At 38.5% G+C, this 25,937-nt stretch overlaps 2 protein-coding genes across 5 annotated transcripts in view; one reads left to right on the forward strand and one right to left on the reverse strand.

Moving 5' to 3' along the window:
• LOC121872993 (rab-like protein 6) overlaps positions 1-2,276 on the reverse strand; it is a 29,382-nt gene extending 27,106 nt beyond the window's left edge. For both annotated transcript variants that reach the window (XM_042376216.1, XM_042376215.1), the window contains exon 1: positions 2,173-2,276. The gene's annotated coding sequence lies outside the window, so the exon portion shown is untranslated. The remainder of the gene's footprint in view (positions 1-2,172) is intronic.
• A 3,043-nt stretch (positions 2,277-5,319) lies between these two features.
• The window catches only part of LOC121872994 (trafficking protein particle complex subunit 8-like), a 37,478-nt gene continuing 16,860 nt past the window's right edge, over positions 5,320-25,937 (forward strand). Inside the window, exons 1-11 of one of the 3 annotated variants that reach the window (XM_042376217.1) lie at positions 5,320-5,621; positions 9,050-9,203; positions 10,268-10,415; positions 10,617-10,783; positions 11,393-11,542; positions 15,808-16,516; positions 17,497-17,772; positions 19,483-20,783; positions 24,043-24,214; positions 24,693-24,746; positions 25,464-25,551. In XM_042376217.1, coding sequence (XP_042232151.1) covers positions 5,465-5,621; positions 9,050-9,203; positions 10,268-10,415; positions 10,617-10,783; positions 11,393-11,542; positions 15,808-16,516; positions 17,497-17,772; positions 19,483-20,783; positions 24,043-24,214; positions 24,693-24,746; positions 25,464-25,551 — 3,376 coding nt within the window. In that variant the 5' untranslated portion in view covers positions 5,320-5,464. The remainder of the gene's footprint in view (positions 5,622-9,049; positions 9,204-10,267; positions 10,416-10,616; positions 10,784-11,392; positions 11,543-15,807; positions 16,517-17,496; positions 17,773-19,482; positions 20,784-24,042; positions 24,215-24,692; positions 24,747-25,463; positions 25,552-25,937) is intronic. The other 2 variants (XM_042376218.1, XM_042376219.1) reach the window with 2 other exon arrangements.

Below are 25,937 nucleotides of genomic sequence, written 5' to 3' on the forward strand. Positions count from 1 at the left end.
TCTTTTTTACGGGGATTAGCCCACCCGGGCACAGGTCACTGACCCACATCGGGGCCTGGGGGGCGATAATGTAATAATAATAATAATAATAATAATAATAATAATAATAATAATAATGATAATGATAATAATAATAATATAGAACCATAAAGAAATGCAAAAATTAAAAAAAATCAAGAGTGAAAAACAATGTCCCTGTATGTATGTTGTGTTGTCAATAGTAAGAGAAACAATTGAGACCCTGCAATTAGGGTCTAGGGGTGGAGCCCCCTGCTAAGGGTTAGGTTAGGTTTTGTTAGGTATTTGTCTCGTTTTCGTTTCTTCCCCAACCCAAAAACTCCAATTTCCCAAGCTCTGCCCTATTATTGCTGGGGCAAAAACCGAGCAACTTCCGACAAAAGTAAAGGTCAGATTCGCTTACAACACACCGAAATACACTGGAAAAACATATTGGTCAATCCCTAGGGACTCGTGTCCTAAAGTAAAAATTTACCAAATTGTCTACTGAAATAGTCTTTCTTACCTTAGCAACAGTGTATCCTAAAACAGGCGGAGGGTTGCAATTTTCATATAATTCAGGCAACCTTCTCATCCTGAACACTAATGAACCTCCACCATTACCCCTCCTAGCAATGTCTTATTGACTTTATTTGTATTAAATATTTCATTGACAGGAAATTTTTAATGCTACCCAGTCTAACACTTCCAGCAACTGCTACCTAACTTATCTACCCTAGAATGGAAGCACATTAGCTTAGGTAGATTAATTAGACAAGGAAAGGTCACTGGGAAGAATTCAATCACTTAGCATTTGCTCAGTCTCAGGGAAATGCTTGTCAGCAGTTAAAGCACACCCATGGTGTCCTCAGGTTGATGGAGCTTAGGAATAAAAACTTAGGTTAGAAAGGAGTTACCTTCCATACAGTAGAACAATTTTTCTATGACAGTTGGTTATCTGGGAATATGTTTCACAGTGTAACGATCGCTATAAACAGTAATAGGTTAATATTAACTAGATACAGACCACCATGTCATTTGTTATGGAGTTTTCTTTCTTATTATATTTTCATCACTCGGTTCGGATATGATATTCATTTATTGGGCATATGCTTCATTTGTTAGATACTTAGGACCCTAGGCTTGCATTAACAGCACTACTTTGTCTTTCCCAATGATAAATCGATGCCTGATTTTTCCCTGCGCTCATTGTCTGTTTATAAGCCGCTCGGTCCAGGCGGGTCCGACTAATTACCCAAATGTAGCCGCAATGAAGTCAAATAATGGTCCTACATGAATAAATCGGGTTACCAATCACTTCTCGACTAGTATTTGGTGTCACGAAGCCACAAAAAATTGGTAAACTTAATTTATTTGAGTTAATGGTTCAAGTGAATGTACCTAACCTAACCTAACCTAACCTAACCTAACCTAACCTAACCTAACCTAACCTAACACAACTCAGATTAAATTAAGTTTACCAATTTTTTGTGACTTTATGACACCATCATTTGACTTCATTGCGGCTACATTTGGGTAATTAGTCGGACCGGTCCAGGCGGCTTGTCTCACGTCCATAAAAAACAAAACAAAATTACACCATATTACAACAAGTTCTTTCTGTTTAATATGCCTGGGGGTCTGAAGGGTAGAGTCCTCTCCTAGGTAGTAAGAAAGTTAGGTTAGGTTAGGTTAGGTTAGGTTGGCAAGGTCTTCTCACAACACTTTGGCCACTTGTTTAGGTTTCATTTAGAAATAACCACTTTTTTGCCCAAAGTACGACAGTGTCCACTACAACACAGTGAAATTACAGCGTTTTTAATATAATTTACTGTATGATATCAGAGGAGGGGATCTCATCAATAATTATCCAGTAATACAATGAGCAGAAGGGCTTATGGACCCATGAAATGATCTAAGTTTAAGTCTCGGGTTTTGCTTAAGTCACTAAAAATATTGTACAATTATAATAGTAGATGTAATACGTATATATTTTTTATTAAATTCAATTATCATAATTCGGAACCCTGCATTCACCGTCTAGATTTTTACGAAAAGCTAATTTTTATGTTTAATTAAAGTGCTGTTATGACACTAAATGTGATCTTTCTGTGCAAATACAATAATAATAAAATATGACATTTTCATTTAGCTATTGTAATACACTGTACATACGTGACAGTGTACTGGATGGACCTGTGCCTCCTACAGCTGCTGACACAAACAAACTTGACAAGTGTAGCGACAGCCTCTAGTAGTGTTGAAACCTTTAGGTGTTGTCTATAATACATGGTTCACTCAGCTATTATGGTAACTTATTATTTGTTTTTCTCTAGTTTCACTGATTACCTGTATTTGGCTTATATGAAAACTGAACTGCTTAAATTAATACAGTTTATCTTTACGCAGTAATCTAGTCATAAGAAGTTATGATCTGATATCCATTAACTTATATTACACTAGTAATAACAATCTACCCACGGGTGCTAGTAGCTAAGCTAAGTGATGAAATTATAAATTAATAGAAATCACTGATTTCCTTCATACTTAAACTGGTTCCCTATTTCTATATCGAGAGCTATTTTGAAGTATTTAATATTAAATTAAAATCAAGCTAGTAATAACAACTACCACTGCACCAAACTACAGTACTACTGTAGTGGATTTCTCCCCTACAAACGCTGTTTGTCGCTGAGTAGCCGACCCCACCAAACCCCCAGTGTATGCCTCGTGGTCTAGGTCAACCAGCGCCGCCCACGGAGCGGAGGTCAACTACTAAGCCACGCCTACCCCCCGCTATTTAAGACCTGACCTCGTGGTGACCTGTCTCTTTCTGCCTACACCAACCAGCCAGCAACACCTCCTCCTCCTCCGCCTGCCCGGCGGTCCTCGCTCCCGCCGGCGAGCATGGCGACCCACAGGCTGGTCCTCCTCTGAGCATCCTCACCAACCAGCTCTCTCTACATCACGCTTGTAACCATGCTGCCTTCCCAGCACCAAGTTGCATTGTACATCCAATACAACATGTATCCAGAGAGCACATTGTGAGTTTCCTTTCTCCACCCCATCCTGAGTGTGAACCAAGCATCATGAACCCCACACTACAAGCACTACTACTATTGCCTAAAACTACTACAAATGATACTGCTTAAAACTATTATAAACATTACTACAATCAATCAATCATTGCAGGGGCGAATCGAGAAGGGTCCTGGGGGTCCGGACCCCCGCCTTTCATCCAAAAATTTCAATACTTTTCTTTAATCTTGAAGTATTGTACCTCCCCCCCTCAAAAAAAAAAACAGCTAACAAGCCGATCAGTGACGAAGAGGATAAAAGTAAAAGTAACAACTTCTTTGACCACCCCCCCCCCCACTTTTGATATCTCTGGATTCGTCCGTGTTGAATCAGAGTACCGTCCTCATAATTATCTGGTTGCCGACGAAAGTCCTCCACGTTTTCGGACTGTTTTTTACCCACCATAAAAAAATTATATGGAGGAGAAACTGATCACTCTCCCAGTCTTCAATCACAACATTGAAGACTGGCTTATCCACACGGAGGCAGCGCTCATCGGCTTTACAGCTACAGTCCCTACACCGCAGGTTAGACACCCTAGAGCACCTCTGCTCCTCCAAGCATGCAGCTGCTCCTCTTCCTGCCCCAAGAACCACGTCCTACCGACCCCAACACACCCGTCCTGCCTCAGACGCCGCCCCCAGCATAGTGTATCTACCCCCTGTTGGTACCATCAACATTTTGCTGCTAACGCGAGACGCTGTGAGGCTCCCTGTAACCACAAGGCGAAGCGACATCGACTGAGACGGGTAGGCGCCATAACCTCCACCACACTCCTTACTTCTGACCTTGACCACCTCACTCCTGCTGCCCGTCACAACCTACTACAAACACTATGTCAGGCGGTTTCTGCATTCAAGGCTACTGCTCCACGCCAGCCTTCCAACCGCCCTGAACACATTCATCCCGCACCTCCTCAGCCAGTCTGCCCACCATTACTCCTTGCAGCACCACCTCACCCACAACATTTCTGGGCACCCTCTTTTCTTCCCCAGGTGCCCCCTGCTCCTGTCCTCCACCCTGCTGCCGTCTTGAACCCTGCTGCTGTCCTGCACCCTGCTGCTGTCGTGGTACCTACTGCTCCTGACGACCCTGCAGCCGGCCCTATGGACCCAGACACCCCACCCGGCGCTACTGAAGACTGTGTACCTGCCGCGAGAGAAGCACCACATTCCTCGCCTCCACAACCCTCTGCTTCTCCCACAGATCTCGTGTCTCTAGACAAAGTTATCTTCCGTAGCGGCCGGCTCATCCACGCCCTCGCCGTTAGGTCTCACAAGTGGGATACAACCCTGCCGACAACAAGTCTCCTGCACGTCCTGGAGGGAAGGGGAAGTATTGTAGTGGTTATCTCCCCTACAACTACAACTGCCGTTTGTTGCTGACTAGCCGACCCCTCTTCAAATTCCCCAGCCTACGCCTCATAGTCTAAGGTCGGCCTCTATCGCCGCCTAACAAAGCGTAGGTCAACTGCCAAGCCACGCCTACCCCCGCTATATAAGACCTCACCTCGCTGTGACCTGCTCCTTCTTCTACCTACAGCCTCGCAGCAAGCAACACCTCCTCCTCCTCCTCCTCCTGCCTGGCGGTCCTCGCTCCCGCCGGCGAGCATGGCGACCCACAAGCTGTCTTCCTCTGAGCACCCTCACCAACCAGCTCTCTCTACATCACGCTTGTAACCACTCTGCCACTTCCCAGCACCAAGCTGCATTGTTTTTCCAATACAACATGTATACAGAGAGCACATTGTGAGTTTCCTTTCTCCATCCCATCCAGAGTGTGAACCAAACATCCCATACCCAACAGTATAAGCTGGGCAAATGCTGGTCCTCTCATCTCACTGGGTATACCTGACCCCCAATCTAGGAATAAAAGGATTAAGTTAGGATTGTCCCGCACTTGACCTGTCAATTTCAAGCAAAATGTTTGAGTATTGTGGCAAACACTGAATTGTGGTAAATAAGGTGCATTAATTGCTGTGGATCTTTGGTGAAATGAGTTTATAAATTAATGTATAAATTATCTGTGCAGGGGATTCCAAAACGGCCTCCCTGCTGATTTTCAAGTCTAAATAAATACCCTGGGTTCACTTAATATTTGCAATTCAGTACAATATTTTAAAGAATTCATGATATTAATACAATAATAGTATCAATTAAGTTATTAATGATGTACCTTTATAACAGTATATATATAAATGTTTGATAGTGGTAAGGGCCGGGAGGTGAAACAGGGTGGACGATGATCACTTGTTTCTATATTCGCCATGACACAAGATCATCTGTTTACAAGGGTTGATGTTCAGCCTCCCAGTGACATGTTTTAAAGTAATACTGTTTTCAGACGGCTGCTCTTTTGTAACAAATGATCTCTACTAATAGCCCTGATAATGGCTCAGTGCAAACTAACTCCTCACGAGTATCTTCAAAATGCTTTTGCACCACAAGTGGCTATACTGTGTAGTGAGGATGCAGATAATCTTTGCCTGAAGAATAATTTGAGATTTGTGGAGTTAATACAACCGTTCTGTAGGCTAAATAATGAGAGTAAGTATATATATATATTTAGCATATAGTTGTATAGGAATTTTTTTTCTGTGATATATACTGTATGTAATGAGGATATGTAGCTTTATAATGACTTGTCAGCTGTTGGAATTCCTGTGTCTATATTTAGTAAAATCATTAGTGATCCTGTAATTTAGGTTCTGTGTAAAGGTTGAGCAGATGGCTAACACCAAAAGTAGTTAGATTTTGTTATTTTTTTTCTCATGTTCTTTGGATGATAGTAAGTTATAAAGCTGATACAACACTGCACAAAACCTAATAGAACATGATCTAGCCAAAGAAACTTACCTAATCTTACCTGGTCAATTTAGGATAGTAGCCAGGTTTCGGTTAGGTTAGGTTAGGTTAGGTTAGGTTAGGTCGGTTAGCACCAGAAACAAAGGTCATGTTTGTTTGAATAACAACAAGAACCATAGGAAAAATGTATTTTTTATGGAAAAATCAAAACCTTGCTGCTATCATAAATTTACCTATTACCTAACTTTCAAGAGGGGCAGGGCTGTAGATAGATAGGGGTTAGGGTCATATTGTACCCATGACAATATACCCAAGATAACTCGTACCCAAGATTACTTACACCCAATTCAAGAGATAATCCCTACCTATTAGTATATATACCATGCATTTTAGCTTTATCTATGATTACAAAAAAAAGATTATGTAAATCTTGTAGGAAAGTGCAGTGAAATAGGGAAAAGTAATGCAGGCTTTATAATGGTTACATCTCATTACATAAGTATGTTATCTGTCACAAACATTGCACAACAAGTACTTATTTCACACTATGTGGTTTAGAATAACTTTATTGCAATTTTACAGATTTCAGGCTAATAGATTTGGCAGTTTCATTTTATAAACTGGGCGATGTAAACGATTAAAATGGTCATAAGTCAACAAAATATAGACATGCATAAAAAGTAACGATTTGTGTCACCCAATATTCACGCTCTTCCTATTTAGAGAGAGAGAGCAGACATATTTGCTCTTAATTTGTTGAAATTAAGGTCAAATAACACTTTTTTTAAACGCATTGCTATTCATATAGTATTGAAATCAACCGTGTCCACATTCCATTGTGGATCTACATGATATATATATATATATATATATATATATATATATATATATATATATATATATATATATATATATATATATATATATACTGTCTCTTTAAATTGGGTACGAGTTAACATGTTCTGATGGGTACGATTTGCTTGGGTACAAGTTGTCCAGCACCCGATAGATAGAGTTCAGCCAACCAGAAGCCATGTTGTTACTCAGCGGGTGAGAAGTTTTCTCATGTTCTCTCCCACATAGTTTATAAACATGCTTATCCAATTGTAAACATGTATGATAATTTTACTGGATAAACATCATCATCATCTTCGACAGTCAGCGTAAATTTTACAGCTCAGTAACAACATAAGGATATAGGAACATAAGAAAATAAGGAGTCTGCAATAGGCCGGTTGGCCTGTGCATGGCAGTTCCTGTCAAGAGTTACAACCACTCTCTATCGTCCATGAATCTATTTAGCCTCCTTTTAAAACTTTCCAGCGTTCCAGCACTTACTACAAAGTTGCTAAGCTTGTTCCACTCGACTACCACCCTATTTGTGAACCAGTTTCTTCCTATCTCCCTCATAAACCTAAACTTATCCAACTTAATTCCGTTGCTACGAGTCCTATCCTGCTCTGATATTATAAGAACTTTATCGATATTTCCTTTATTGATTCCTTTCACCCACTTAAATATGTCTATCATATCTCCCCACACTCTTCGTCTTTCTAGGGAATGCAAGTTTAGTTTCTTTATTCTATCTTGATATGGAAGGTTTCTAAGTCCCGGAATCATTTTCGTCATTCTTCGCTGCACTGACTCCAGTGAATTGCTATCCATTCTATAATAAGGGCACCAGAACTGAACAGCATAATCGAGGTGTGGCCTGACTAGCGCAAGATAAAATTGCAACATGGCGCCCAGTTGGCCAAACCTCCTCTATCTATGGTTCTGTAGCTGGGGTTAGGGTCATCTCGTACCCAAGACAACTCCTGCCAAAGATAAATCGTACTAAAAAAAGTTAACTCGTACCCATGCCGAATGGTCAAAACCGCGATAAAAAAACTGCAAAAAACACGGGATTGCTGCAGTTCACTAAATTGACCATGACTCAGTTAAATTTCGCGCCAAATGCGCCACCTGGAGAGTGGGGTTTGTTTACATCCGCTCAATCAGTGTCCTGCCACCACTGCTACCTCTCAGTCTACTAAATACTGTGCGTACACATCAGGTCAAAAGTTAACTTTAATAACAAAGCCCAGACTTGACTTGAGGGTAGAATCACATATTTAATACGTTTTGTTGTCGAGTTTCTGATTATTTGAGAGGATTTTCCCATTATTATTTATTTGTATGTGCCTTGTGTGTCTCTAGAATGAATGGCTCCCTGTCCCGGCCGTGGAAATGCCAGCAACTTTAAAACTACCCTTAGACATTCTTGGGTACTTCCAAGATGTCATCCGCGAATACAGTAATAGAGGTCCGCAAATTAAAAATCCGTGAATTGTCAGGGCATGCTGTACAATAGTACTTTTACTGCTTCATTATACTGTAGCCATAGTTTAATGACCTTAGTGGGGAAATAATGTACAGTACTGTACAGTCTCACCCAAAAGTTCGTTAACTCTCCCAGCCAGCTAGTGCTTCACTGCCTACTTCAGATGTATGAACTTGAGTCTGTTACTTCGAACCTTTAGATTCATTCGTGTCGGTTTCATGTTCTGGTTGGTACTGAGACAGTTTCAAACATCTGAAGCAGGCAGTGCAGCAATAGCTGGCTGGGAGAGTTAATGAACTTTTGGGGGAGACTATACCAGAGAACTAACCGCCTGATCGAACCTTATTTTTTTTAGAGCTCTTTAGCGATCAACCAAAGTACTGTCCTCTTATCTGAGGGTTGTTGACCACAGTTCTCCAATTTAAATGTTCGCAGGCTGTTTATTCTTGAAGATAGTAGATAATACAAAATGAAAAGTATAAATGATTACAGAATATTGGATTAACTATTTGATAGAGTTGTGGAGAAGAAAAATCACAGGTTCAAAGTTACAAGTTTATGTTGTAGCCAAAAAGAAAATAATTTTGTTTGAGAGAAAGAATGATAGTGAATGATAGGAGAGTGAGTTGCAATTGATTTCAGACATTGCTTGCAATTTGGGAAATGCTCATAAGTTAAAAAAGACTTTTGACTTTAGATTAAACATCAAATTTAATTGGCTTTAGGTGAGGAAAGTTACATCTGAATTATAAGCACCCTAATATTTAAGGTTTTAGATTGAATTTACAAAATGATTACTTAGTGTGACTACAGTACTTCTACAGAGATATCTCTTTTTCTACCGCAGTACGTATTGCTGATCCATCTGGCAACACTGTGCCAATTCGGAATCTTCGTGTGGTTTTTGAAGACATGAATCGGCGACCTCCCCAACCCACTCTTGGCAAAAAACTATTGAGTGAGGTTGTAAGCACAGCACCATGGGACAGACCAACCACCAGGTACTGTAATACAGTATCCTTATTTAACTTTTGATGGTTTCCATTATTAGACAGCAATATTTGATAAATGTAATCAGGTGTATGCTGGACCATGTAGAAAATTTATTAATGGAAAAAAGCTAGCAGATTTTATACTTGACTGTTTTCATTAATGGACAACATTAGTAGACATTCATTATAGTGATGGATTCACTAATGAGGTTTTACTTTGTAGGCTATACTGTACTGTATATGGTACAGGTATACAGAATATGATCACTTATATAATCTCTATTTGGTGTATAAATGTGTGAACTAAAAGAGGATGCAATGTAAGGTCCATTTTCTTTACCTGTTTATAATATACTTTACAGGTACTGTACTGTATTAACAAAAATCATTAAATTGTGAAAAAATTTAAATTACATTTAAACAAATTTAATTGTGAAAGCAATTACAGGTTTCAAACTTTATGAGTGTGATGTGTACTATACCAGTTTCTGGAATCACAGTCAGTGGTAATCAAGTAACTTGCAGTACTTTTACTGTTATTTTCTGAGAAAGGTCTCCATGATAGCAACACAAGGCTAATTTAAGGCTGAAATTCTCCATGCAGTCTGACTTGAAGCCAAATTTGGATTTAAGGGTTTTGAATTTAAAATGTATTTTTTTCTACAGCAAAAAGGGAGCAAATGACAATGTATTGTACAGTACTGTACAGGTGCTCCTCTACTTAAGAACGTTCAACTTACAAACTTTCAGAGATACAAACATCAGCACTGAAGGGGGTTACCTGCCAGAACTGGTGTTTAATGTGGATGAGACTGGATTATTTTGAAGAAAATTCCAGATAGAACAAACATTACCTAAGAGGAGAAGAGTGAGCCAGGTTTTAAGGCTGTATTAAAGGGTATAGCTGTACAGGTACTAAATACCGGTATCCATAATTTTTCATTTTTTTACAATATGTGTGGTATCTACAAGAGTAAAGTTGGACTTACAAACAAGCCTCAGGAACGTAACTTGTTCGTAAGTATAGGAGCACCTGTACTATGAAATATAATTGGTATAATTTTTCCATTCAGGGCAGTGGGTGCTTCTGGAACGCGTGAAGCCTTGGAACTTGAATTACAGCCAACAACGCCTTGGTTTGAGGCTTGGCGCGATACATTTCTTCATGTTCAATATCCGTCAGATCATGAATTTACCAAGCATTACATTGCATGCATCGTGGTGAGTATGTTTCATCCTTGTTTTAAATGTATACTGAATTATTTTAAATCAGCTGGTTTTGTTTGACTGTTAAGTATGTATACTGTACAGATTTTAAGATATTCTGTCTCAAGGTATCCTTATTTTTAATCATAAGTTTATAACTTTCACTTATATATTTTTATACAGTACTGTGTTTATTTCTATCTGTCACATTCACAGGCAGTAGCATCAACGAGTGAAAATCCAATGGACCAACTAAACAGACTGTCCCAGTATCAGCACCAGCAGTTACACCAGACACCAGCACGCTTCCCTAAGTGGTTTTCTCCAAACATCCTCAAGTTTTATCTTCTCATTCATGATATCACAGCTGGAGACCTTACAAAGTTAGTGAAGTTAGAATATCATATCGAGTAATTAAAGGGACTTGTTATTGTAAGACACATTCTGTCTGTCTTTGTATGTCCTTATGTATTTCTGCAGTTCTGGTGATAGAAAGCTGAAATTTGGTAAGGAAGTGCAAGTAACCTCGGGGATGGTTGTACACTATTTCCTTCCCTCCCGGGGGTGGGTTCAATATAGCCTACCACTTGTGGGTCAGCAGTTTCCAAAGTTTTGAAGTAGAGTGTTGGTGGCATACGGGATGGTCATGCACTATCTTCTGTCCCTCATGGGCCAACCCACATCACTCACTACTACCACATTTTTGGTTAGAGCCCACAGCTGGGATTTTGTTTCATTAATAGCCTAGGTGAAGCCAGGTAACTCAGCTAGTACCGTATAATTCATGTCATAGTAGAGAAGTTTAATATTTTGTAGGTAAATGATCTCAGTTCATTAATGAGGGAAAATGAGATGATACCTAAAAGTAGCTCGACCTAAATTTTGTCATCAAGTGATGAATATTTTGCAAGGATAATATATTTAATCAGATAGTATGTTGGTTGCATTTTACTTCTCTAGTAAACTCAAAGGATGCTTCTTCAATTTTTCAGATCAGAACAAGTGTTTGAACAGATGACTAGCATGTATGGAAGCAGCAACTGTCACTTGTTACAGATCAACTCTCGCCACAGTGATCAGACTGATGTTCATCTACCAGACCCCTGGAGTCAGTTCCTGATTCAAAGAGCTTCATGTGAGCCGTAAGTACTGTATAATACTTGTGATTAGAAATTTATATTTACAAACTTTTTATTACCTACTGTATTCTATTATTGTGTCAACCTGCTTAGACACTGGTGCACCAAGCAGCATTGTAATTCAGTAGTCAAGTTGGTTACTATTCCTTAGTTGTCATGCATGGAACTCTATATTCAATCTTATATAGGGAGGTAGAGCAAAAAAGAAAGAATGCTTTACTCTATAGTGCTTCCGTTGGAAATTTATAGTTTTTGAGTTACCTGTACTTTATTTGGACTTTCCTATTTCACTTATAGAGAATACAGGTTCTCAGCAGTATACAGTACATTGTTTACTTCTTACTCAGCCAATCAGCATAAGTGTCGATGTCATGTGATACTCACAAGCATGTGCAAACTGTGGAATTTGAATTGTGTTGTTGCAAGATAGTGTGTCTCTGTAAAGGTTGCTCGTTGGGAGATTGGAATGTAACTCAACGAGTATTTGAGAACGAATCTTTTGGTCTCGTGGTGTTCTTCTTTGGTTTAGCAAAGTGTCCAAGGTGTAATTCAGACTGCTGTATCATCAAGATCCTCCTCCATCTGTTAAAGAAAGGTTTGGTTAAGTAGCTATAGGTAGGCTAGGATTGGTTTACACACCATGGGGTCCATTGGGGCTCTGTCCTCCTGGGTAGTAGGTAAGGTTAGGTTTTACTGGTTTCTCTAGTTAAATTAGACATGTATACAGTGAACTCTCGAAGATCCGGACTAAAAGGGGGAATCACCTGTCTGACAAAGCCGTATCTTCCGTCAAATGTACTAAATGTAAAAAACCTGATAAAAAATTACATTAAAAAAAACACCAAAAACACAGTACCATATTTTACAGCATATAAGATAATATCCCCCCTTCCTGCTCCTGGTGACATGGGTGCACGTAGCCACAGCTTAGCTTTTATAACATCACCTGGAGTTAATACACCATTTGGAAGTGCTAAAGTTTCAGTCCGACTAGTAATCTTGCTACCTTTAGTCTCAGAGTCAGACAGAACTTTTGTGTGTATTTTCCTCCTGTAGCTGTAGTTTTCTTAAAATATTATACGTACAGGAGGTTCTCATTATAAGAGTATTCCACTATCTGTGGTTTCGCAGTTAAATGGTAAATTTTTTATGACCACCCACATAAAAAGTCCCTGCATTTAATTTATTTATATTTATTTTGTAATATATTTTTTTTAATGGGGATTAGCCCACCTGGGCACAGTTCACTGACCCACATCGTGGCCTGGGAGGCAAAAATGTAATAATTATTCACAGTAAATAAAATTTATAATAAAAAGTAAAATAAAATAATAATAATAATAACACTGTAATACTGTAATAATAATAATGATAAAGAACTATAAAGAAAAAAAGTGAGAAATGATATATGTATGTTGTGTTGTCAAAGTAAGAGAAACAATTGAGACCCTGCAATTGAGTGTAAATGAGGCAGAATGACAGATCAGCAACTTAGGATTTGGTCACAATTTTCGTGATGCCAAAAGGCAGCAGGGTCTATCATTAGACAACACATTATGTTTCCAATGTCTTCCCCAGACGGTAGTACCTCCTTGTTTGGTAGCTGCCTACTACCCTGGATAAAATTACGGATTTAACCCGTACGGCGACAGCTAAGTTAATATAATTATATTCGGCTGGTTTCGTCAATTTTTTACTTTTGGATTTTGGCTGAAATGGACTTATGCTTTCATATAATGAAGGAAAAACATCATTTAACAACTCACCGGACCATGGAAGGTGTAGTTATACCCATGGGTGAACGTGTCGCGGCGTTGAAAGTTTACGTGTAGAACCCGTAGAGTTTTACGGGTGTTGACGTTTTTCATCGAGTGAGAGTGGAATTATGTTAATTACCATAAGTTTTCACTGTCTGTAGCTATCTTTTCTTTATTAATCGTCTATCTCGATTTCGGAACATCAATATATTTATCCTTTTTCGTATTATTTACATTCATTTTCATAATAATTTTCACCAATACGTATTTTTTTTGTATGATCTAATACTGTAATTATTAATTTTTATTTGGATTCACTTTTGCATTATAAGTATAGATTTTACAGTACATTTATCTCGAAAGTATATCGGCGTAACTGTTACGCCATTGACGCTGGGAGTACAGAAACATTGTGGCGTAACTGTCACGCCGTTGATGCTGTACGGGTTAAAACTCCCGATAAACTGTCCGGAATTTTAACTAAAGTGTTTGAAATTTCATCCACTTTCCAGCGTCATGCATGCACAAACTTGTCCCCGCGCCAGTCTCCTGCTTTGTTATGTTGAGAGCAGTGCTGTGCTGTGTTTACTCCTACGTTTGTTGTCTTTTCGTGCATGTTGTGGTGAATTATTTTATAACTTCTATAGCCATGAGTTCCCAACCCAAACAATGTGGTGCAGTACTCAAAAGGAAGCACACTAGCTATAGTATAGATTTAAAATTAGAAATGATTAGTCAAAAGAGAGTGGGAATGGACAATCCACTTAGTCCTGTTTCTTTTTCATCCAACTAATCCTCCATCCCCCAACACCCACCTCAATCAATCCAATCAAGCCAAACATATCTATCTTTGAAGCTAAGTAAATAAAAATGTTTTATTATGTTAAAATTATTTATTTTTAAAACATTATAATAAGTATTTTGTCTCAATGAACCACTGGAGTGAGTGTGCACCAGCAACGGTTGCTGCAGACCACCGGGTTGCTGGCACAAACTATGTTGCCTCAACACACCGTCCCCATTGAACTTTAATGACGTTAGATAACTTATAAAGTTAAATAATTTCTTATAATAATGTCTTATTAAATGTTTAACAAACGTTTCTAAGGTAAATAATTGTTAAAAGATATCATATAAATTTATTTTGAGTGTCGTGTACAATGCATTGGTCCCAATTTGACTTATTTCCATTATTTCTTATGGGATTAATTCCTCGCTTTTAAGTGGATTCGTTATCAGAGGCGTTTTTCCGGTCCCAGTTAACCGCAGAAAAGAAGGACCACCTTTATATAGTACTAGTAAATGAGAGGAATAAATAAAAATGATACCAATAAACAAGTTACAACAAAAAAATGTATTGACAACCAGTAAATAAAAGCCAAATGGAAGTTTAACACTGTCACTATTTGCATACACTCCCTGCTTTATAAAAGCAATGGAGACCTGCTGGGACGCTACCTCCGCCGATTCCTTAACAACGCTCCCCACCCCGGACACTCTGCGCCCTGCTCCCTCACTCAGCCAGCAAACTCGTGTGCAAAGAAATGTATATTCCCATTAGGTGTTTCCCCTTAGGACATTATTTCTTTTTCTTTTTTCACAATATGCATGTAGGATGGTGTGGGCATGTAACTGAGTAAAAATAAATGAAAAAGGTTACATATATCTACCCAGTAGTCTGGTGGTTACAGTGATGAGTCTAACCTGGCTACACAATGCCATGATTATTTACTATTAAGCACATTTATGAGTAAACACTAATAATAAGAGTAAATCTAGTGAAATATGGCAGGGAGCGAGGAGAGTTACAACAACAGATGATGCGTTAACTAGCGGTCACTCACTCCCTTACTCGCTCCTGTTGCCAGGCGTATCAAAATACATATGGGAGAAACACATGTCTTGTAGTCTGATTTGAAAACGGTGAGGGTCACATTGAGAAACAAATTATATAAACCATGCATTTACCTACAATAACATAATAAAGAAACATTGTTTCATGGGCCTAAGATGATTTTTGCTCTGTTTTGGGAATGCTTCTTAGGGAGGATTTTTAGTCCGTGAAACCCCCAAATTTTGCTGAATCTTCCAAAATCCGGATTTACCGGTCTGAATCTTCGTGGGTTCACTGCACTGATATTTGAGATTTATTTTTGTGTGTTTTTACCCCACAATGCTGGTAATTGGGGAGGAAGGCTCATATCTTGATAACTACATATTGTCAATAGAAAGTAAGTTCAAATGAAACACAATGAAAAACACTATAAAAGCTTATTTTCCATGGTAATTTCTGTGCCTGGCAACTTAGGAATATATACTGTTAATTTTGAATTTAGAGTTTCAAGCTTGGTACTTTGTACAATATAGAGTTTATACATGTTTGTTATATTTTAGTTGTACACATTAGGTAAAATCTTGGAGACCCAGTTGCACCTCCATTATGTGTATTGTTCTTTGTTGGATGAATCATTGGCGCAATAAAGATAGTTACATATTATTTTTAATTTACAGCAGTGGGGGTAGTAGTTCAGAAGCTAGCAGTGGAACAGGAACACCACGTGAGGATGTGAGTGGTCTCCCATCTCGAGTGACTGAAGGCGATACTGCTGATTGCTGTGAACCAATACATCCTCTGTCTCCTACAGTACTTTCAATTGATGAGAAAAATGGAAATGTTGATATGATGCCAGGAGTTGAGATATCAGCTGATGTACCTGTGATGGTGAACAGACCAAGTTTACCAGCTGGTACAGCTCAGCACCATGGCGGTTGTTTAACATCTTCTGATGTTGACCGTATACGTATATTTGTTCATGAATTTTGTGTGAGATCTTTGATTCCTCATGTTGAGAGGCAAATAAGGCATTTGAATGACGTAGTGACAAATAGATCACGGTCTAAATCCCTTCTAAGTGCCACACGGCGCTGGCTAGTTGGGAATAAGAGCCCAGGCAGTGCCACCAACTCTGTCATCTACAGTCCTGAAGCCACTGAACTTCAGACAAGAAGGCTTGGAGATTTATGTTTCATGTTTGGCCTTTATGAACTAGCATATAGTTTTTATCACACAGCCAAGAATGATTTCAAAAGTGATCAGGCGTGGTTGTATTTTGCTGGTGCACAGGAGATGGCTGCACTTGCTGCTTTTATGCAAAACAGCTCAGATTATCCCAAGCGTTATCTAGAAAACAGTTTGCAGACTTACCTCAATGTGTGCAAGGTAAGCTTAACATTTGTTTAACTGTTAAAAGTCATATGATCATACACATGTGCATCACCTGATCCAAATTCATGCCATGGCTTATGGATATACACCCACAAATTGCCGCATGCAAATGCAGGTCCTATGGGCACATACAGTAATCCTTGTCAATCACAGTGTATCTGGACAATTGCCCCGTGTACAACTGCCCCTCAACAGTTACCCCCATGAACAGTTGCCCCCCATTGCCAGTGAATCTTAGCAACCATCATACAGTACCATTTTAATTTTTACTATTTTTTTACATATTAAATTTGGAGATATGACCTGACCTGTCTTAATGTGGTAATTTTAACTTGCCAATTTGGGGTGTAGCATTGGCCAGTCTGAGTTCAGTGCTTGAACTGCTCACAGTGCATCTATAACTCTCCAGGTGTATAATTATTTTGTGAATCATCTTATGGAGTTGTGCAGAGTGTACAGTGTACTGTTGGTAATTTGATACAGTATAATAAATGTGTTTTTTAAGCATAATATATACAGTACACTGCAGTTATTTTTAACCTTGATTTGTACATGTTTTCCCATTAGTCTCAGCCCTTGCCAACCATGATTTTGCCAACCGCTTGAAAACTCTAGAACATAACCTATGCAGTTGTCAGGGATTACTGTATATACTTATTGATAAAGAAGCACACATAAACATGAGTTTAAGGTCACAAATGCACTGGAATGATTCTATGAAACCACCACTTCACATTTGTTTACCATCATCAACAATTACTTGCTGTTTTCTCCAAACTCTTTCTCTCATCCACTTAGCAAGATTCTGATACTGTAAATTTGTAAAATTTTGAGCTTGTGCAGCATCATGCTTAATTGTGTGTAGCATAGAACTGATTGAAGATTTGTGGTTTTATTAATCTTAAAAAATAGCATGACTTAAGAGTAAAAAGGTAACACTAAGGAAGGAAATAATACATGCATTTTTTCTTCAGGTTTATAACTTTGCCATACGATCTACATTGCTTAGTTCAGAGGTTCTGAAACATTGTGGAGAATATGGAGAAGCTGCAATGATGTTCATCAAGCTTACATCAGAGGAGAGTGACCTGCTGTCAGCCCTTATGTTGGAACAGGCAGCTCACTGTTTCATAAATTCACAAAGACCGTTACCAAGAAAATATGCTTTTCACATGACTTTAGCTGGACACAGGTTTAGCAAAGCTGGTCAGCGATCACATTCATTGCGTGCATATAAACAAGCCTTTCAGGTAAGTTATTATGTTAGTATGTTTCCGATGACCTCCCTTCTCCTGTTTCTGCTAGGTTGAGCATTCCCGGGGAAGAAGTAAAATTGGTTACCTTTTTCCACTTAAAGGTTTTTGTAACATTGCCTTTTCACTGAATGCTGCTTTTCCTTTTTTTTTTAATGATTCCCAAACTTGTATATGTCCTACTTCCTTCTTGCTGTTTTCTTGCTCATGCACACTTACTGAAATAATCTTTCTTCACATTTTAAAACACTATATCACCTGTGTGATGATAACCAACAAGCATTTCAAGCTTTGTTTGAATTTTTTGCACTTGAAATAATTTGGAGATGGCTGGTAGTTGAAATATTTTGAACGAATGTTACATCTGTTCCATGATGCATTTATAAATGGACCTCTAGATAGAGTTATTAATTTTCTTTAGAATTAATTTAAATGTTGCTTGTAACCAAATAAAAGTTCCAGTTTATTATGAGATACAAGTTAAAGTCATATGCAAAGCTGTACGGTATTAATCATATACATTGTAATAATCTTTATGCTGTGAGTCTTTTGATTGAAACTTGTCTGTTTTAAGGTGAAAACATGAATCTACCAATGCAGCTTAGGTCTTTCCAGAATTGACCATTGAAGTTTTCATTTGTAAAAAAGTTTCAAAGTTAGTGAGGTTTACCCAGTGCAGAAAAATTAAAGATTTCATTCTATACCTAACTTTTAGAAATGAAATAGTTTTCCTTAAAGAAATCACTGGCTTGTTAAAAGTACGGTATATACAGGTATGGGACCGTTTATCCGGCATCCCAATATTTGGAACGCTCCAAAAACCGGCTCTGTTCTAGAACAAATTATTTAAAATGAGCACCATGTAATTCATGGGCCAAGCTGGGATATTTCCAACCATTCCCCACTTGTGAGCTGCATGTTATGGTTATTTTTCAACTTGTAATTGCACCGGATGACTGCAATGCAGTGTGTACACTAACTTGTGTTATTTTTTGCGCCTTTTATGCTTTCAGTATTACTGTACAGGCAGTCCCGGTTTACAAACGTCTGACTTACTAACATCCTCTGATATGAATGAGGTTAAACTTTAAATTTACAGTATTTTATTTATCTGATGACTTATTTTTTACATTCATTTACTGTATTTTATCATTCTAATTCTTCTTTTCTCTTAAAATAAGTGATTTTAAATGTATATAAGGACTTAGGCTATGATATAGTGGGATTTTAAACATTGTTCTGTAAGTACGGTATGCACATAGGGTATGTGTTTTGACTTATGTACATTTTTTACATAAGAACGTCCCCAGGAATGGAACTCGTTCGTAACCTAGGGACTGCTTGTACTATTTACTGTACAGGGTATATGCTATTGTTTTTGTTGTTATATGCTTACAATTTTAAATTTTAATGTTATAGTGTAGTGTAAATTTACTTTTAGGGGTGAATCCGGTGATCTGAACAGAGGCTTCACAGCCAGTTACAGAGAGTTCATTGTACATTTTGTACTTATAAGGCCTGATGCTTCAAATTATGGAAAAAAACTATCTGGCAACCCCCAGGTCCCAAGCATGCTGGATTAAAGGTTCCATACCTGTAATAATTTTAGTTAATGTATAAATAAACTTGTTTACTATATCTAATTGTTCCTATGTGGTACATGCTCATGTTAAAAAACAGTAATACAGTATTTGCATCTCTCCACAGGTTTATGCAACAAGAGGATGGGTTCTTGCAGAAGACCACATACATTTTACCTTAGGAAAGCAAGCTCACCATCTTAAGCAGCTCACAGAAGGCTTGGAAGCCTACAACTATCTGGTTGACCAAAGACAAAAAGAGAATGCTTCAAGTCAGCAATCCCCAGCCCAACAGATGACTTATGTGAGGGAGTTCTTCAATACTTTCCATCAATACATTCAGCAGGAATGGGATTCATCAACTGGTGTCCCTTGTCTTCCACTTCCATTAATTGACTCACAGGAAACTAGAGTCTTATTAGGAGCTCCTCAGGATCCCCCAACAAATTGTGAATGGACAGCAGCATCTCATGTATCATTAGATAGTGATGAGATTAGTAAGGACCGATGGTTTGCTCTTGAGCGAGAACTGTTTGTGAAAAGGTGTTCATCAATGGTATTCCGGCCAAACTTGCAGCTGCTCACTAGTGACACTCCAAACACACAAAGCCCAGTTGTTCCAGTGAATGAACCAGTAGTAGTTGAAGTTCTTATGAAAAATCCTCTCGCAGTGAGTCTAATGATTAGTGATGTTCGATTAGTTTTTACATTTGAGCCATCTAGTAATCAAGAAATAGTTGGTGCTCCTGTTCAAGACACTATATATCCTGGATGCAATCTTCCAGCTGGTGCTCAGGAAAAGGTTAGATTAGAATTGCATCCCCAGTGTACAGGTAAACTATTGATAAAGGGAGTTATATATAAACTTTGCCTTACACCTGACATGACCTCAGGAGTTCCTCCTGGGTCTACAACAACCCCTGTAATTATTGAAGGTCAGCAGAACATTGAAGTTAAGGGACCACGACTAAACACTACGTCTGTAGAGAAGTGCAGTGTCGTCTATGCAAATGATAAAAGATTAGAAATTACTGTTATGCCACCTATGTCAAGGTTAAGTGTAATATTTCATGATATACCTCAGATTTTAAGCTGTGGTGAGCTGTGTAGTACAGATGTTATGATAACAAACATTGGGCCATGTCCAGTAAGTAAGCTTAAGCTAGCTGTGTCTGACCCTAACCATGTATATTTGGACATACAGGAAGCTCCATTGCCTGGTGTGCATATATGTGTTCTGTCTGACTCTGAGACTAAAGATGGCAAGATTACTAGTCGGACTGAAACCTTAGCACTTCCAAATGGTGTATTAAATCCAGGTGATGTTATAAAAGCTAAGCTGTGGCTACATGCACCCATGTCACCAGGAGCATTTGATGTGGAGCTGCTCTTCTGGTATGACACTCTGAATTCACCGGGAAAGATCGAGTAAGTGACTCATGCCATCTTGTGTCTGCCTTTCTGTTAGCTTGTTTACTTGATTCCTCTTTGATGTTAGCCTTGTGCAGATAACTGAGCACCAACCCCTTGCCTTGGTGTGTTTAATCCAGAGATTGGAAATATTTCTTATGAGCACTAAAACTGCAAACTTTTCTCCTGTCGTCACAGTACATTTAATATCATAATATAATATAGGTTATAGTACTGTACTGTTACATATGTTTTATACTTTATTTCTTATTTACAAAATATATCTCTAAAGAAGAAATGTTGAAGTGAAACAGGTGTCAGACTTAGAGATGACCAGGGTTTGCTAAGGTGGTATGGATAAACTGTACATGTAAAATACAGGCAGTTCCTGATTTACGACAGGGTTAGGGACCCAAATCCAGGTCGTAAGTCGAAAATGCAAAAAATAATACATAGAAAATCTAAAATGAAATACAGTACAGTAAAAGTAATCAATAATGAAGAATAAATACAGTGCTACTGTGCACTTACTTTTAATGTAGTCAGCTGAATGCACACGGGGCCCCAATAATTTTTTAATTAAACATGGAGACTACATTAATTGGATGAAGCAGAGGAGGAGACAGGACTGGGTGGGTCATCAATGTTGCTTTCTTCAGACAGGCTAACATACTTGCTTGTTAAAGGTATTGGATCATCTTTAGGGAGTGAAGAGGCAGCAGTGGTGGGGCGTGAGGAGACAGCAGTGGGGGACTTGTTAAAATATATGTCCAACTTAGACTGCACAGTTTGCCTTTTCTTTTCATTGTAAATCTCCCTGCAGCAAGCAAGTGCATCTTGGATCATTCTGTCAACTTTTGCAAAACGCTCAACATTTTGATCCATTTCGTCAAACATTTACATCCCCTTATTAATAGTAGCAAATGCCTCTGCCATTTTTTTCTTCTGAGCACCACCAGAACTCTCACTTTTATGCTTGCCAGTCATTTTAAAGGGAATTAGAACCGAAAATATTGTCAATACACAGCGCGATCACTACCGACAACAATGACGGCCAAACACCAAATGAGCGCGCTATGGCGTGGACGCTGTACACTACGAGGCGGCTCAGCCCACTCCACGCTCTCGTACGGGACGGAAACGTTTCAGTACTGGAAAATACCTACGTAATTTGAAAAAATTTTGGTACGACTGAAGCGGTCATATGTCCGGGTGGTCGTATGTCGAGTAGGTCGTAAGTCGAGGAGTACCTGTATATTACGGTACTGAATTAAGAGAATAGGAAGTGAAAGTTTGGTAAAAAAATTTTTTACATGTACAGTATATAATTCAGTGATGGATGGTAGGAGGGAGGGGAAAACCAAGAACAAGATGGAGCGATGGTTTAGAAGTTGCAAAGAAGTGAAGGAAGCAGAAGAGTGTATGGATGGCTGAAGAGATTGGTAGTGAGTGATTTTGGGGATGAAATTTCTACTGGTGCAAAATGCTAAAGTGTGTGAAGTGACAAGGATAGACCAAATACTGTACACTACTGTAGGTGTCTTGAGGCATATTTCTGTGGAATGGAATGCCCTAGTGGAACATATGTTACAACAGTTAAGATAAAAATTAATAGCATAAAGGGACACAGCCGTTGAACTGCATTCCCAGACCCAAGTCACTATTTAATAGTGAGAACTGTCGAGTATAAATCAGCATTAGGAATATACAGGGTGTTTGGGAAATAGGTTTCATAATTCTGGGGGTGTATTCCTGAGACATACAGAAGGATAAAGACTCCATGACCATAGTGTCAATACTCCATAGTTTTGGAGTTATAGCACATGACAGTTGGGGCTGGAATGTGATAAAATCTATGAAGTATAAATGAAATATCCAGTGGTGCTAGTGTAATTTACTGTACTTACAATCATATGCAGTCTGATATGAATTTTACATAAAATTTTGAAAGTTCTGGTCCTCTTCCTGAATGCAGGCTTCAGTCTGTTGCAAAAGTGACTTTCGTACACGTTCGAAGACTCCAGGGGTGTTGCGAATGTTTGTGCTATTGTCTTGTACTGTACTTGGCATCACAATTCCTCTTGAGTTAGGACCTCTCTAGCATACACTTTGACTTTAACATGACCCCACAAGTACAGGTAGAAATTGAGGGATTTAGTTCAGGTGATCGAGGTAGCCATGGAACAGGGCCCTATCCACCTGCCAGGATACCCAACATTTAGGGATTCTGTTGTTACTAGGGCAAAATGAGCTGGGGCACCATCATGCATGTACCACAGTCGTTGACATATCCTGATGGACACATCCTCAAGCATCATTGGCAAAGTGACCCCAAGAGAATGTGTGTATGTTTTACCTGTCAGTCGCTCGGGTAGCAGATATAGGCCAATAAGGTGGTCACCAATAATACCAGCCCAAACATTGATTGGGAAGTTTACCTGATGAGATCTACGTTTCACTGCATGTGGAGTGTCAAGTTTGGCAACAGACCCACTTGCTTTAAATAGGGATTGATATTTTATTTTTTATATTCATAGACTTGTTGCAGTCCTCCCCTATCCAATTTTGTGGTATAAATCTGAAACTTTGGGGTATTGACATTATGGTCATGGAGTCATTTATCCTTATGTGTGTCTCAGGAATACCCTCCCCCCCCCCCTATTATGAAAAATATTTCTGAAACACCCTGTATACTGCATGGTATTTCTAATAAAATACGTTCATGAGCAATAACCTCGGGGCACAAAATGCCTATGAAGGTAGGTAAAAATAGTTTCACTACATTTGGTGACATAGAGAGAAGTTGGATTAGGAGCACTGGGGATATAGCAGCCATTGAAAGTGCCTTGTCTGCCATTAACTGTGAAACTACATAATGCAAAGTTTGGTGACCCTATTAACACTTAAACAGGCAGGGCTCCCCCCAGCTGAATAAAATCATCTGGCATTAACCAGAACAATATACCTAAGGGATACTTTGCCCTCTAAAGGGTTAATGCCTTACAAATTTTCTATGATGTATCCGTCGTGGACACCAGATAGATAGAATGTAGTAGTTTATTTTCTATGGTTATATATGTTCATATAATTTTTTTTAGCCTCTTTTGAGGGTTGTTAATATTACTCCATGCTTCAAATTGAATCTGACAAAAAGATAGCACTTGTATAGGTTAAGACTCACATTTTATTTGTATCTTCAGCATGAAGAAATCATTACTGTTATAGCTCAAAACATCGTGCTTCCCAATTAATTTTTTGTTGTAAATGGCTTTTTCAGATATCGTTTGTTACGACACTTCAGCAGTATTTATGTAGAAAGAAGCTTAAGCTTGAAGGCGTCTTCAACAATGAGTCAGAACTTGCAAGAGTTTATAGGGCACCAACAAGAGAATGAAGGAGTTTATAGTTACACATCTAACCTTATTATAGAAGCTCACAACAACTCTGAGGTAAGAGGTGAAGGCAGATGTATCAATGAAACAAATGAGTAATTATATTTACCACTAAAAAAAATATTTAACTTAGCTTGTTGGTAAAGACTTTTCAGTATTAAACAGGAAATTTTTGCTCATAACAGTTATGCCAACAATGAAAAAAGTGTTGATTTGAGATTGTCTTATAGTAAAACCTTAAGTATATAAAAAAAAATCTTGGGATATAGCTTTCAACCTGGAAAAAGGAGATGAGCATCCATACTATATTTCCTTCACATCTTCACTGCCTGCCATGCCTTACTGCCAAGCTTCTGTCCTGCCACCTACCCCATTGCCCACCCCTTGCCTTCCCCACAGTCCCTTACTGCATGCCATGCTCACTATCCATCCCTGCCCAACACAGGCTTTGCTACAGTGCCAGTTTTTGTTGTTTGGCTGGATATACATGAAACCCCAAGTAAACTACTGTATACTAATTTATTTCTAATTACAGGGGGTCCCTGACTTACGAACGTCCGACTTACGAATGCCCGCCGATACGAACGAGGTTAAACTTTAAATTTACATTATTTTATTTACCTGATGACTTTTTTTTTTTACTTTCATTTACTGTATTTTGTCATTCAAGTTCTTTATTTATCTTAAATTAAGTGATTTTAGATGTATATAAGGGCCTAGGCTATGATTTAGTGGGATTTTAGACACTTTTCCAAAAGTACGGTTTGTACATAGCATGTGTTCCGACTTACATACACTTTTTACCTAAGAACGTCCTCAGGAACGGAACCCGTTTGTAACCCGGGACCCCCTGTATTGACTAAATTGACCCACCCCTGCCCCCGTCTATCAAATTAATGAAGTTCCTCTGTACTAATGAATAACCTTAAAAAATTGAGCCTCGCACAAACACATGAAAGGGATTATTGGTAAGAAAACATTGGGCATTATTAATGACCCCTTTTGAGATTTTTTTTCTTTTAAGGAAATCAAATCCACATCAAAAGGCAGAAGCTTTTAATGTAAATAAAGCTGAAGTAAATCTTTTCCTCTTGAGAAGATTTACAAGATAAACAATATCAGTGAGGCACAAATCTTTCTTCTCCATCATAGTCATGCGTATTGCTGAAAATCCTGGATGATTTTATTTATCCTTTGTGTAGTATGCTAAGCTCCAGCAGAGGAGTCAACAATAAGTTCACAACTACAGTATTTATTTGAAGGGAATAACAGTAAACACTAATACAGTATTTGGTTTTGATTGCAGGTAGACAGCAGCTGCAGTTCATACACAGTTGTTGGATTGAGCGGTAATAGTGGGAAGTGGGCAGTTGTACCTCACTCAAATTTGCAAGGTTAGTGCAATTTTTCTTTCATGTTGCCAACCTACTCTTAATGTGTTAGGTGCACATCTAATTTTAAGCTCATTTGGGCCAACATTATGGTTTATTTCAAAATTTATGTTTTTCCTTTTAGTTTTTACTCATTTAGGAGTCTAAATGGTATACCCATTATATTTTCACACTGCATTGTCTTGGCCATCTAAATCACTTACCAGATCCTGAATTTAATGCATTGTGAATGACTACATGATCAGTAAATGGCAAAAATGGGAGTTATTTCTTACTTTTGGTTAACCTTTAAAGGCAGCCATCATCAATTGATGTTAGCTGTTGGGATGGCGGGCGGCCAATAATAATTGATGTTTCATGATCCTTGCCTTCCAGATTTACACATATGG

This window comes from Homarus americanus, unplaced genomic scaffold (genome assembly GCF_018991925.1).
Source record: "Homarus americanus isolate GMGI-L3 unplaced genomic scaffold, GMGI_Hamer_2.0 scaffold11022, whole genome shotgun sequence".
Taxonomy (NCBI): domain Eukaryota; kingdom Metazoa; phylum Arthropoda; class Malacostraca; order Decapoda; family Nephropidae; genus Homarus; species Homarus americanus.